The following is a 12,510-nucleotide window of genomic DNA, read 5'->3' as shown; positions in this document are numbered from 1 at the left end:
TGCCTGAGGAATCTTCCTTGTAACAACCTCCTACCCTGACCATGGAAAAGCCCAGGCTGGTTTTTAGCTCAATAAAAAAATATCAAAAAGATAACCAATTAATTAACTCATTTAAAATAAAATGGGGCTAGGTTGAAATGATGATGTTGAGGAGGGAAATAGTTCAAAACTTTAAGGAATGATTAAAAAATGTAACAACTATGTCTTTGTTATCTCTTCCTTTTCTTACACACACACACACACACACACACGCACAAACACACACTCCTGGTCTGGAGAAGGAGTCATTGAAAGAATAAAGATGTTGGCAGTCAGTGTCAGGCTTCTAGGATAATTATAATTTTGCAAGCAAAATTTATAAACATATCCCACCTTGAATAGATTATGCGTATAGAATTAAATATTATTACAAATTCCATTTACCCTACAATAAAGGACAAAAGGACGAATATCAAACATTAAAATCATTTGATAACTACCTGAAAAACATTATGACTCTCAACTTCTTATACCCCTCTTTCCTTCTTAATAAAATTGGCTTAATAATAACTTGTGGATTTATACATGTGATTTGAAATGTTGGGGTTCAGAACTGGCAGCCAATAAAGAATTCTTGAGATGTCTTCAGTGCAAAAAAGTGGTTTTATTAAAGCATGGGGGCAGGATCCGTGGGCAGAAAGAGCTGAACGGGGTCATGAGGAGTGGCCCATTATAACTTTCACCTTGAGAAGGAGTTACTGGTGGCACAAGCCTCCAAGGTGTTTGTTTGTTTTTTCTCCAAGGTGTTTTGGAGGCAAGGTTTCCAGGACCTCTGGGCCTGGAGGTAGGGGAAAGAGTGAGTAGCTGTTGTTAGGAAAAGGTCATTTATTAGGGTTTAGTAAAAACTAGTCATGAGAACCTTCAGGTGTATATTGGGGGTCATATGCTTGGAGGATGATTGCTAACATCTATCTGGGGGGCTAGAGATAAAGGAAATTTTCAAAGGAATTTTTATATGTTAAAATAGATTTACAGGATCCTGGAGCTGAGGATAATGTTAAGCTAGGATTGCATTTTGCCTTTAGCAAAGCATTAACATTGAGGCAGCAGAGTTCCTAAAGGAATGTCACTCTGCCTGTTGCAAGGACTTGTCAGTGGGCTCTAAGTAGTAAGGAAATCTAATTTTTTTCTTTTGCCTTTGTTTCCCACATCATGAGGATTAAATGTTTATGTTCACTATATATAATGTATTTAATATGTAAGAAGAACACCTGGATGTAGTGAATGCTAATAAGTGTTGTAATATTATTACCATACTGAAACCAGAATTCTTTTTCATTTTGATAATGCTTCTCTGACTTTTTACTCAGTTGCTTTTTATTAGAGACAGAGCCATGGCAGAGGGAGCTGTAATTTCCTGGACAGTGGGCCATGGTTATTTTATATATATGTATATTAGTAGCCCCAGCACAGTGCCTGACACATAGTAAGTACACTTAGGATTTATTTATTGGATATGTAAGTTAAGGAAGGTTGAATGTGATTGATTATATTTGCACCAAAACAGTTTTTTCTTTTTTTGAAAGATTTATTTAGAGAACATGTAGGGGGAGGGAACGAGGGGTGGGAAGAGAGAGAATCTCTAGCAGACTCTTCCCTGAACCCTGAGCCCAAGGCACAACTGGATCTCACTACCTTGAGGTTATGACTTGAGCCAAAATCAAGATTTACAGGCTTAACTGACTGAGCCATCCAGGCACCCTTGCATCAAAACAGTTTTTTTTTTTTTTTTTCAAAACAGTTTTTAAAATGTTTTGCTGTTTGTCTAAAACTCATTGAGTGCCATAGATTTTGTTGGAAAACGTCTGGCATTTGAAAAAAAAAAAAAAAAGGAAAACCTCTGGCATTTGGCTTTTCTCAATTTGGGTGGCTTCTGCACATATAGCTTGCTAAGTCTAAATGCTAGAATGATAAAAAAATTTTCTTAAACAAATAGAATGCTTTTTAAATATCATGAAAGATTACTCCAAATATATATATTTTTTCCTTAAGTTTAATTTTACCATAGAGCAAATCAAAACATACTTTTCTGGCTACCTTTTGAAATTTGAATTTTCTTGAAATTCTTTTTCCATTTTGTTAGAGACAAATGTATAAAAGAATGCTTTTCTCTTTGTGAAGACTGCTTTGAAGAGCCAGTTATATGTAGTGATAAAATATCATACATGTAATAATGTTGCCATAAGCATGTTTCTACCTTAAGATATTTTTTTTCAGAATTTGAAAAACTAGTGAGCCTAGTTTGATTATTATGTCTAAATAGCTGAACAGATAATATGATTTTTATACTATTATTTCACCTGGCAGTATGTTTTGTTTCCAAGAGTGCTTTAGTGGTCTACACTCCCTAAATGTGTAACAAAATACTCAAAGGTGGGGAAAAAGTGAAATTAAGTGAAAATGGTTAAGAACATCAAGAAGTTGTTTATATTTGGTATATAAAAATATGTATTACCATCGAGGTGTTCTTAGGACTTCAGTGAATGAGAGGGTTATAATTCCTTTGTATATGTTGTACAACTCATAATCATCTTCCCCCCCTTTCCTTAATAAATCCTAATAGTGACTTTCAGTTCTATGTGTATTTTACAATGCTACAATTTTCTGGTATCTTTCATTCTAGGCATTGAAGAAACAAGAAGCTAAAGTAGATGAAGATGAGGGAGTCATGAAAAATAAGCTAAGACAGACTGAAACTGAGAAGAGTCAAGTAAGATTTTGAAAGTTCTCTTTCATCAAAGAGTAATGCTCTTTGCAGTGGGGCCAGTGATAATTGTTGAGTGCCTGGGAAATTGTCCCTGAGATCATTTGTTGAAACACATCTGTTTTGATGTGTAGTCCCTTGGTTTGATGGCTCTGCCATCCTCTGTTGCTTGCTTTGGGAAACAGGTATAGGTCATTTGCTACCTTGTCATGTGGCCACTCCCTTCCTACAGGCAAATTGAATTGTATCAGTCCTTTGTGGGGAACATGTAATGACCTTGACTTTACTGCAGGGCTGTTTGGGAAAGATTTGTTCTTTAAAGGGTGGAGATTTTGAATATATTTATTTTCATCATTGAAAACAGTGTAGGTGCATTAAATAATAAGGATTTTTGACATATATTCATGTTTATGGACCTATAGAGTCTAGCATGTTAGAATTGGAGAGGCATTTAGAGACAAAGGTCCTCAATTTGCAAATGTATAGATTTAAGAACAAGCCCAAGGTAATGAATGATAAAATGAAAATTTGCAAATGATGTAATGTTCTTTGCACTATCTCTCTTTTCAAATCTACCATTACCTCCTTGATTTTTATTTCACCAACCTATGTCAAGTTAAATGATGCATTTATGATACCTTTATGGTAAGCAAGTTGTGTCAGGCCATCATGCTTGCCCTTAGGGAGTTGAGGCTGCTGATGTTATTATCCAGGGAACCTAACCAGTATGGGTCTTTGCGGATTTTGAAAACATTTTAACGGAAATGTGATTCCTTCCCTCTTTATTTCTCCAAAGAAACTGGAGGACAAGTCAGATAATATTTTGTGTGGATTCTGTGATTTTATATATACTTTACCTTTTTTTAGAATATGATGTTTTATTTGCCATATGTGTAAGTTTTTAAAAAAACTTATATAACCAAATTTAAAAAGTATTTTGAAATAGTTACAATTTCAATAGGGTGTTACAAGACAAAATGTTGAGAGAGGTCACATGTGCCCTTCACACAGTTTCCCTCAGTGGTAACATTTTGCATAATTGTCATTCCATATGCAAACTGAGAAATTGACTTTGGTACAATCACATAAGTTATCGTGAAATCGCAGATTTGACCAACTTGTGTGTACTTATTCATGTTCTGTGAAGTTGAATCATGTATAGATTCATGTTACTGTCACCACAGTGAAGATACAGAACTATAGTGTTTGTTCCTTTATGATAGTCGTAACTACCACATGGACAATATTTAAAGGACTAATATAATGTATAGAGAGTTGTTTGGTCAAGTGAAATAATAACTCCGGATAACTATCACAAATCTAAGCACTTAATAACATCTTATAAATTTGTGGTTTCATAAAACAGCCTTACTGTGACAAAATGCAAACATGTCTAGCATATGTAATCGCAGGCATTTTAACAAACACTTGTTCCATATGTAGAGGTGAAAAAGTAATCTTCCCTTTATTCATCTAGGTTCTTTGGTTGACCTAATAATTAAACTGACATAAAATAGATTAACGGGAGAAAAAAAATCTGATTTTGTATTTATAGGAGCTGCATAAAAATATGAGCTCAAAGGGAGCCAAGCTGTTGAGGCTTATTATATACCATCTTCAGCTAAGGAAATGGGATAGAGGTCTTGAGCCTCAAAGGGGAGAAAGACAATTCACAGGAAGATGAGAAGAGCAAATATTTGGTAAACAAATGTTTGCCTTGTATTGTGGAGAAGTCTTCTAGATATAAAAAGTTAGCTGTGGTCATAGCTCTCTTCCTGGTACACAGACTCCCTCTCCACGATCTTTTTTTTTTTTTTTTTCCACGCTCTTTAATGCAGTTAACAGAGAGGTAAAAAGCTTTTCCTGAGTCTGTTGGGTCTTGATTTCCTTCAGCTCAAGAAATACTTATGCCAAAAAGGCATATTTTGGGCGGGGGTGGGGAAGCAGCATATTCCTCTTCCCCTTCAGATCCTATTATATTTTTCGACTTGTAAGCTAGGCACATTCAAACTTTTTAGGTATTTGGTCATCTAATTAGCTCATTTTCTGTGAATATATATCTTATGGCTATATTATTAAGGAAATTTTAAATGTCTTATTCTGAAATTAGATGTTCTTAAATTTTAGGGATGTTATGAATATCGGAAATATTAGGAATGGTAGAATATTAAGAATACACAGAATCACCAATTAGATGAAATATACTTTAGTCATTGGGTCCTTCACGTTTTTATTCTAATTCAATTTTGTTTTAAAGATTTTATTTGTTTATTCATGAGAGAGAGAAAGAGAGAGAGAGAGGCAGAGAGAGAAGCAGGCTCCATGCAGGAAGCCTGATGCGGGACTGGATCCCTGGACTCTGGGATCACTGCCTGGGCAGAAGGCAGGCGCTCAAGCCCTGAGCCACCCGGGCGTCCCTCTAATTCAGTTTTGTATGACGTTAAATGTACTGAAGAAAAAAAATGCTTTGGAGGTTAGATTACAGTGATTTAGAACTGGAAGGAATCTTGGGGATTGTCTAATATAAAGTCCTTATTTTACAGATGATAGAAAGGAGACTAAGGAAGAGTGTCATAGTTGTGATCGAACTGACTAAGAACTTGGACCCCCTGAGGTCTGGTTTGGTTCACTTTTTGTTATGCAATTAACATTATTTTCATGGAAACCCCCTCCCCCCCCAAAACCCATTATTTTCATGGAAACATTGGTATGTTTTGATAGCAAGGTATTTTTTTTCATATTAGCTGTAGATATCTTCTGAAAAGTTCTCCAATTTTCTCCTCTTAAATTATGCCCATTATAATTTACTTATTTTCTGCCCCACTGGACATTTTTCTTTATCCTTTGTTGAAACTTTAGCTTGAACAGGAATTAGAGGTATCCCGAAGGTTATTGAATCAGTCAGAAGGCAGCAGAGAAACACTTCTGCATCAGGTAAGTCTATGCAAGCTATATCTTCTTTTAAATTAAATCTGGATTGAGTCTCCTTTTATATTGAATGTCTTTGTGAGAGGAAGAAAAAAATCCACCAAGGTCTAGAAATTCTTTTCCCCCTAAGGAATGTATGTTAAAACACATAAGCAAAAGATGAAATCCTTTCAGGAAGAGTCAGAGAAAGCTGGTACAAAACACTGGACCAAGTTCCTGCTGTGATAGTGTATTTTGCTGATTGCTGCTTCAATTTGGGATTTATCTCTCTTAGTATAACCAGTGTAAAAATGAGACTGGATGTGTAAGATTAAACTTTCCCAGGGGCTTAATTATATTCAAAGAGGCATTGGAGAGTAAAGGAAGAAGTAAAATACATGAAACAGTGAAGGAAAATGTAAAATACATGAAACAGGAAGAAATAAAATACATGAAATACAGAATTTGAGTTACTTTGCATTGTCTTATATTTACCCTTTCAAGATGCTGCCTGCCCCTTTTAACCAAAGATAAAGCTTAATTTTAAAGCATAACATTTGCAACTCATAGCTTGTAATGAGAGTTTGCTTCTGCTATTTAAAGTTCAGTAACTTGAAATAGTAATCTTATATACATTGGATAAGGGCATATAGGTTTCTAACTGCCTCTCTGCCTGCGTTTAATATAAACTGTACTTGTACCTTTGTCTGTTTTGAATTGTGGCTTATGGCTTACCTAACTCACAATGTTGTGTGCTATGTAGGCAAAGATGTCAAGCATCGTAGATGCTCAGAAGGAATATTATGTTTTGACCATTAGTGCTGAAAATACACTATAACAGCTATTTTACAAAACCTTGAAAAATGGTCACTGCTTTGTTCTGCAACCAGGGTTACAAATGGAATTAATGTTGGCAGAGTTCAGACTTCCTTTGTTGAAAGTTTATATTTGTAGTCCTTTCCACTCTAATTTTTTTTTGGTTTTGAACTCTGACTTGTGATTTCTAATCTTTTGAAGTAAGAGATTATTGTGTTCAGGTTGTCATTGTGACTTTAGCTGAGTCTTTTTGAGACTCCAAATTTGTTTAATGGCCACTGGGGACATACCTGATGTGTGGTAGGTAATTTGCTAGTCTTTAGAAATACTGATGAATAACATAGTCCCTGACCTCAAGGAGTTCATAGTTTGTTCAACAGCATTGATTTCTTTCTTATTTTGAACAGTACTTTGATATTAAAATATGCTGAAATGTGATCTTTTCACTTGAGTTTATCAATCAGTAGGTCATATTCATACGAAAGAGATGGAGTAAAAAAAAAATCTAAAAACAATTATGGAGGTGCTTTGGTTAATAGTAGTTGAGTGGACTGAGTTCACAATAAAGGAATTTTTGTGTGTGTGTGTGTGTGTGTGTCAAATTCTTTGTCCTGGTAGACACAGAGAAGGGGAAAAGACATTCATTCTTTGTGGAAGGAATGGGAGAAGTAAAGAAATAGAGCAAGAGACTATTCCACTGTGCTTGGCATAACAAGGAGGTTAACTTGGCTTCAACTTGTGCTGACAGTAGTCTGTTAGAAGTAATATTTCTCCCTAGAAAAATAATTTGAAATAATTCGTAAGTTCAGTTATTCTTTTTGTGAAAGAAGTTTCATTTTTGACTCTATGTATTTAGGTAGAAGAGCTCCGTATGCAACTTATGAAAGCAGAAGGTGACCGAAAGGGTTTACAGCATCAAGTATCTCAGATTTCCAAGCAACTGTTAAACCATCAGGATGAACAAGGAGATGACTGGAGGTTTAGGAGAGGTATAATTCTGATTTGGAAATGTGTGTTTTTTTAAAAAAATTTTTCTTAAATACTTCCCATTTTCAGAGTTGCATTTTTTTACATTGTGCTCTTGTCATCTTATTTCTTGATCTACTACAGGTTTTTCAATAAGCTAATCATAATTTAGCATCAATTTTTTTAAGAGACTATACTTTTTAGTTTTATATTTACAGCAATATTGAGCAGAAGGTACAGAGATTATTCTGTATGCCCCCTACTCCCACAAATGCATAGCCTCCCCCATGATCAAGTTCCCCTCACTGGGAGTATGTTTGTTATAACTGATGTACCTACCTTGATGCATTGTTATCATTTAAAATCTATAGTTTGCATGAGGATTCATTCTTGGTGTTGTGTATTCTAGGATTGGACAATACATAAATGACATTTAGGCACCATTATAATATCATAGAGTAATTTCCCTGTCTTAAAAATCCCTTGTCCTTCACCTGTTCATCCCCCCTCCCTCTAACCACTGGCAACCACAGATCTTTTTACTGTCCCCATAGTTTTACCTTTTCCAGAATCTAATATAGTTGAATTATGCAATCATTCTTAAATTTAGTAATGCACCTTTAAGTTTCTTCCATGTCTCTTCATGGCTTGATAGTGTTCTCACTCTCTCTCTCTCTCTTTCTCTCTTTTTCTTTTCTTTTTTTTTTTTTTAAAGCATTGTCAGAGTTTTATATCCATTCACATACTGAAGGCCATTGAGTTGCTTCCATATTTTGGCAATTATGAGTAAAGCTGCTATAAACCAAACATCTGACTATAGGTTTTTGTATGGGCATAAGTTTTCATTTACTTCGGGTGAATACCAAAGAATATGATTGCTGGATTGTATGGTAAGACTGTCTTTCAAAGTGGCTGTATCATTTCTTCATTCCCACCCATAATGAATGAGGATTCCTATTGTTCCAGATTCTTGTCAGGATTTGCAGTTGTCAGTGTCCTGGATTTTGACTATTCTAATAGGTTTGTAATGGCATCTTGTTGTTTTAATATCCATTTCCCTGATGATGTAAGATGTGGAGCATCTTTTATTATATGTATTTTCCACCTATATATCTCCTTTGAGGAGCTCTTCATTAAGGTCTTTGACCTATTTTTCAGGCAGGTTGTTTAGCTTCTTGTTGAATTTTAAGAGTCCTCTTGATATTTTAGGTAACAGTCCTTTATCACCTGTGTCTTCGCAAATAATTTCTCAGTCTGTAGCTTGTCTTTTCATTCTCTTGACAGTATCTTTTGCAGAGTTGAAAAATTTTAATTTTAATGAAGTCCAGCTTATCAGTTATTTCTTTCATGGATGATGATTCTGCTCTTCTACCTAAAAAGTCATCATCAAATCCAAGGTCATCCACAATTTCTCCTGTCTTCTAAAGGTTCTGTAATTTTGAGTTTTATATTTGGGTCTGTGATCCATTTTGAATTAACTCTTGTAAAAGGAATTCTTATTTCCATGCCTAGAAGTCTGTGTCTAGATTCATTTCTTCTGCATGTGGGTGTTGAGTTGTTCCAGCACTGCACTACTTGTTGAAAACAAACATTTCTCCATTGTATTGTCTTTGCTTCTTTTGAAAGATCAAGATAAGTTGACTGATTTTATGTGGGTCTATTTTGGGGCCACTATTCTGTTTCATTGATCTATTTATCTTTTTTTTTTTTTTTTGCTAGTATCACACTGTTTTGATTATTGTAGCTTCATGGTGAGACTTGAAGTTGGATGATGTTAGTCTTCCAGCTTTGTTCTTCTCCTTCAATAATGCATTGCCTGTCCTGGATCCTTTCTTTGCTTCTCCACACATCTTTAGGATTAGTTTGTTGATATTTACAAAATAATTTGCTGGGATTTTGATAGAGATTTCAATAAATCTGTAGATCAGGTTGGGAAGAACTCACATTGGGCAATATTGTGGCTTCCTGCCATGAACATGAATTGTCTCTCCATGTATTTCATTCAACTGTGATTTATTTCATCAGACTTTTGTAGTTTTCCTCATATAGATTTTGTTAGATTTGTATTTCAGTATTTCGTTTTCTTTGGATGTGAATGTAAATTGTGCTGTTAATTTCAAATTTCACTTGTTTGTTGCTGATATTAGCATCCAATTTTAATATCTCCTCTAATTTTAAATCCATTTCAGATGTATTTATCTTGTGAGGCTTTCTCCAAGAAAAACCCAGCAAAGCTAGTAGTGGAATTTTTTCCAGCTTCTTATTTCCATGCCCAAGTGTGTGTCTCTCTGTGTGTGTGTGTGTGTGTGTGTGTGTGTGTACACTTGTCCTTTTACTTAAGGTGGAAATACCAAAATGTTTTGATTTTCTTTTATCTCAATTTTAAAATATGTACTAACAATTAAAATTCAGATCCTATCTTTTTTGTGATCTAAAGATCCCTGACAAAAATTAATCATTTGGCAGAAGTGGTTATGAGTCATATGATGGCTTTTTCTTATGTAGATTAGGAATACTTCGTGTTTGAGAAATGTTAGGATACCTTTTTAGTGGTGGTGTTGATTTAGGTTGTGGAATTTAATGAGTCTGGATGTGTTTCTTTTTTGGAAATTTACTTGTAACAGAAATGGTAATATTGAAATTTTATAATGGTCTAATAGACTAGTCCAGATTGTTCAGCTTGTAAATTATTTCAGTAATAAGGCTGCCTACTCAAATGCCTAAATTGTTGGAGAAACACTTGTAAGCATTTAGTGTACTATCAAATTCAGGGAGGATAAATATTTTTCCAGATTCTCGACACATAACTCAGTATGTTGCCTAAGTCAGAATTCTCACATTGCCAGAAAATCTTCATTAGATGGCAAATTCTGACATACCTATCCTAACATAATTGCATGTCATTAAGTTCACTTAAGTTTCATGTGATGTTGTTATTGAAATATATTTTGACGTCAAATATTTTAAAATTTATTTTTAAGAGTAAAATCCTAAGGTTTTTAATTATTCATCAAATTTTCATAAAGATTCACATAGGAACTTTTATTTTGTTTGGAATAAGACTGTGGTACATTGTCATATGTTTTCTCACTTTATTAAAATCTAGTTATTCCTAGTGTAAGTCTTTGTGGACTAGAAGAATGTCACTTTTCTTAACTACTTATCAGGTTTTAAAAAAATCTGAAAGTTTTCTTATCAATTTGATAATGAACTTCTTCACTTTCTTTTAATGGTTCTAGAGTTTTCATCTTTATGGAACACTTGCATTATTTATTTTTTTTAAATCTGCATAAGAAACGACACTCATTGTCACATGTCACACTCTGGTTGCTGTTTGTTCCTCCACCCATTGCAAAATAGCTTCCATGTCTGCTTTTAAAATCGACTTTGCTTTACTTTACTGGTGATCTCCTTAGTCGAATTCAAAGGAATTGGGGCACCTGGTTGGCTTAGTGGTTGAGCATCTATCTGCCTTTTACTCAGGTCATGATCCTGAAGTCTTGGGATCCAGTCTGTATCAGGCTCCCCGCAGGGAGCCTGCTTTTCCCTCTGCCTATGTCTCTGGCCCTCTCTGTCTCCCATGAATAAATAAAATCTTAAAAAAAATAATTCACAGGAATCATGCTGTTACTTTTCTTACTTGACGACTGTTTTTTCTTCTTCCTTCTTGGAACTCTTCACTGACTTTTATGTTTGTGCTCTTTCCTGATTCTTCTGCGTTTGTTGTTTTTATTATCTTCATTTGAATCTTTTCTCTTTGTTCACAGCTTATCTTTTTAAAATGCTGAGTGTTGTCTAGGATCCTCTTTCAGGGGTTTCTTACTTAATATTTCTCCCTAGATGTTGTTATTTGATCTTATGCTTTAGCTATCACCTGTAATGATGATTCCTAAATCTAAGTTCACTAATCTTCAGCCCCCTAGTTGGAGTCTTTCATTGGACATCTGCGTGTGCTGTTCCACAGAATGCCCAGTCAACAGATTGACAACTGAGTTCATCCTTTCCTTAAAACTTGTTTTTATTTCCTCTTTCAATTGATGACAGCATCCTTTATGTGGATAGCCAAGGCTAAAATACAAAGAACATCTGAAATTATTCCTTCTCTCCTCCGTCAAATTCATCTCTATCTATTTATAGATCTTGGTATTTCTTGAATTTGGCCTATCTTCTTTTTTATTCCCACTACCTCAGTTTAGGCATGCTTTGTCTCATTTGTATTACCCTTTTAACTTACTCCAGTCCCTCTGTAATCAGTTTTCTATACTGCTGCTACTGAAGGGATGCTTCCTAAGCCACAAAGCATTCATGTTACTCTTGCTAACCTTTTGTTACATGTTACTGAGTTCTTAGTACATGCAAGGCATTTTGCTACTCATTTTGTCTCCTTTAGTTTTTACACTATAAGAAGGGTACTAGTTTTGTTTACATTTTAATGATTAAGAAAAAGGAAGACTGAAGAATAAAGAGATTGCCTAAGGCCATATTTGTGGGAAGTAACAGACCCAAATCTTTTTCTCCCCAAACCTGAACTCTTAATTGCTATACTATACTGATCCATCATGTTTATAACAAGTGTTCTTCAAAGTAGAGCATATGAGATAATCCCCTGGGTGTGGGAGGAGAGTGTTTGCAACACTGTTTATGTTTTACACCTTATGTTTTAAGTATTTTAACTTTGCTAAATATTTCATAGGTAAGTATTGTGCATAGGTATATATTTATATATATCCATACTATTTTATGTGTGTCTAGATTATGAAACTTATCAAATTATTATGTCTGCATTAAATGTTTCATAAATTATATGTATTTATACATGTATTCATATGTGTTAATATCTCCATATTTTATACAATATATATTCCTGTTATTTTATATATGTATATACACTAATCTATGTCCTGATATGTATGTCCATACATTGATAGACACTATAGAGATACATATTACATGTACACATGCATATATACCTATCTAAATATAAAATTTAAAATATATATTTAATAATGAATACTTTTACATATAGACAGATATACATATTTTTCAAGTTGGAAACCTAGCAGAGCTATGTAAAGTAT

At 34.3% G+C, this 12,510-nt stretch overlaps 1 protein-coding gene across 22 annotated transcripts in view; it reads left to right on the top strand.

Moving 5' to 3' along the window:
• The window catches only part of CEP128 (centrosomal protein 128), a 394,735-nt gene that overhangs the window by 92,248 nt on the left and 289,977 nt on the right, over nt 1–12,510 (top strand). For all 22 annotated transcript variants that reach the window (XR_013386591.1, XR_013386590.1, XR_013386592.1 and 19 more), the window contains 3 exons: nt 2,663–2,749; nt 5,603–5,677; nt 7,323–7,455. Coding sequence is in view for 17 of the 22 variants with exons in the window: in XM_077910222.1 (XP_077766348.1) it covers nt 2,663–2,749; nt 5,603–5,677; nt 7,323–7,455 (295 nt within the window). In the remaining 5 variants the exon portion in view is untranslated. The remainder of the gene's footprint in view (nt 1–2,662; nt 2,750–5,602; nt 5,678–7,322; nt 7,456–12,510) is intronic.

Source organism: Canis aureus, chromosome 9 (genome assembly GCF_053574225.1).
Source record: "Canis aureus isolate CA01 chromosome 9, VMU_Caureus_v.1.0, whole genome shotgun sequence".
In the NCBI taxonomy this organism is placed as follows: Eukaryota; Metazoa; Chordata; class Mammalia; order Carnivora; family Canidae; genus Canis; species Canis aureus.
Note: the sequence above shows the minus strand (reverse complement) of the source record. Positions and strands in the feature narration are given on the sequence as shown.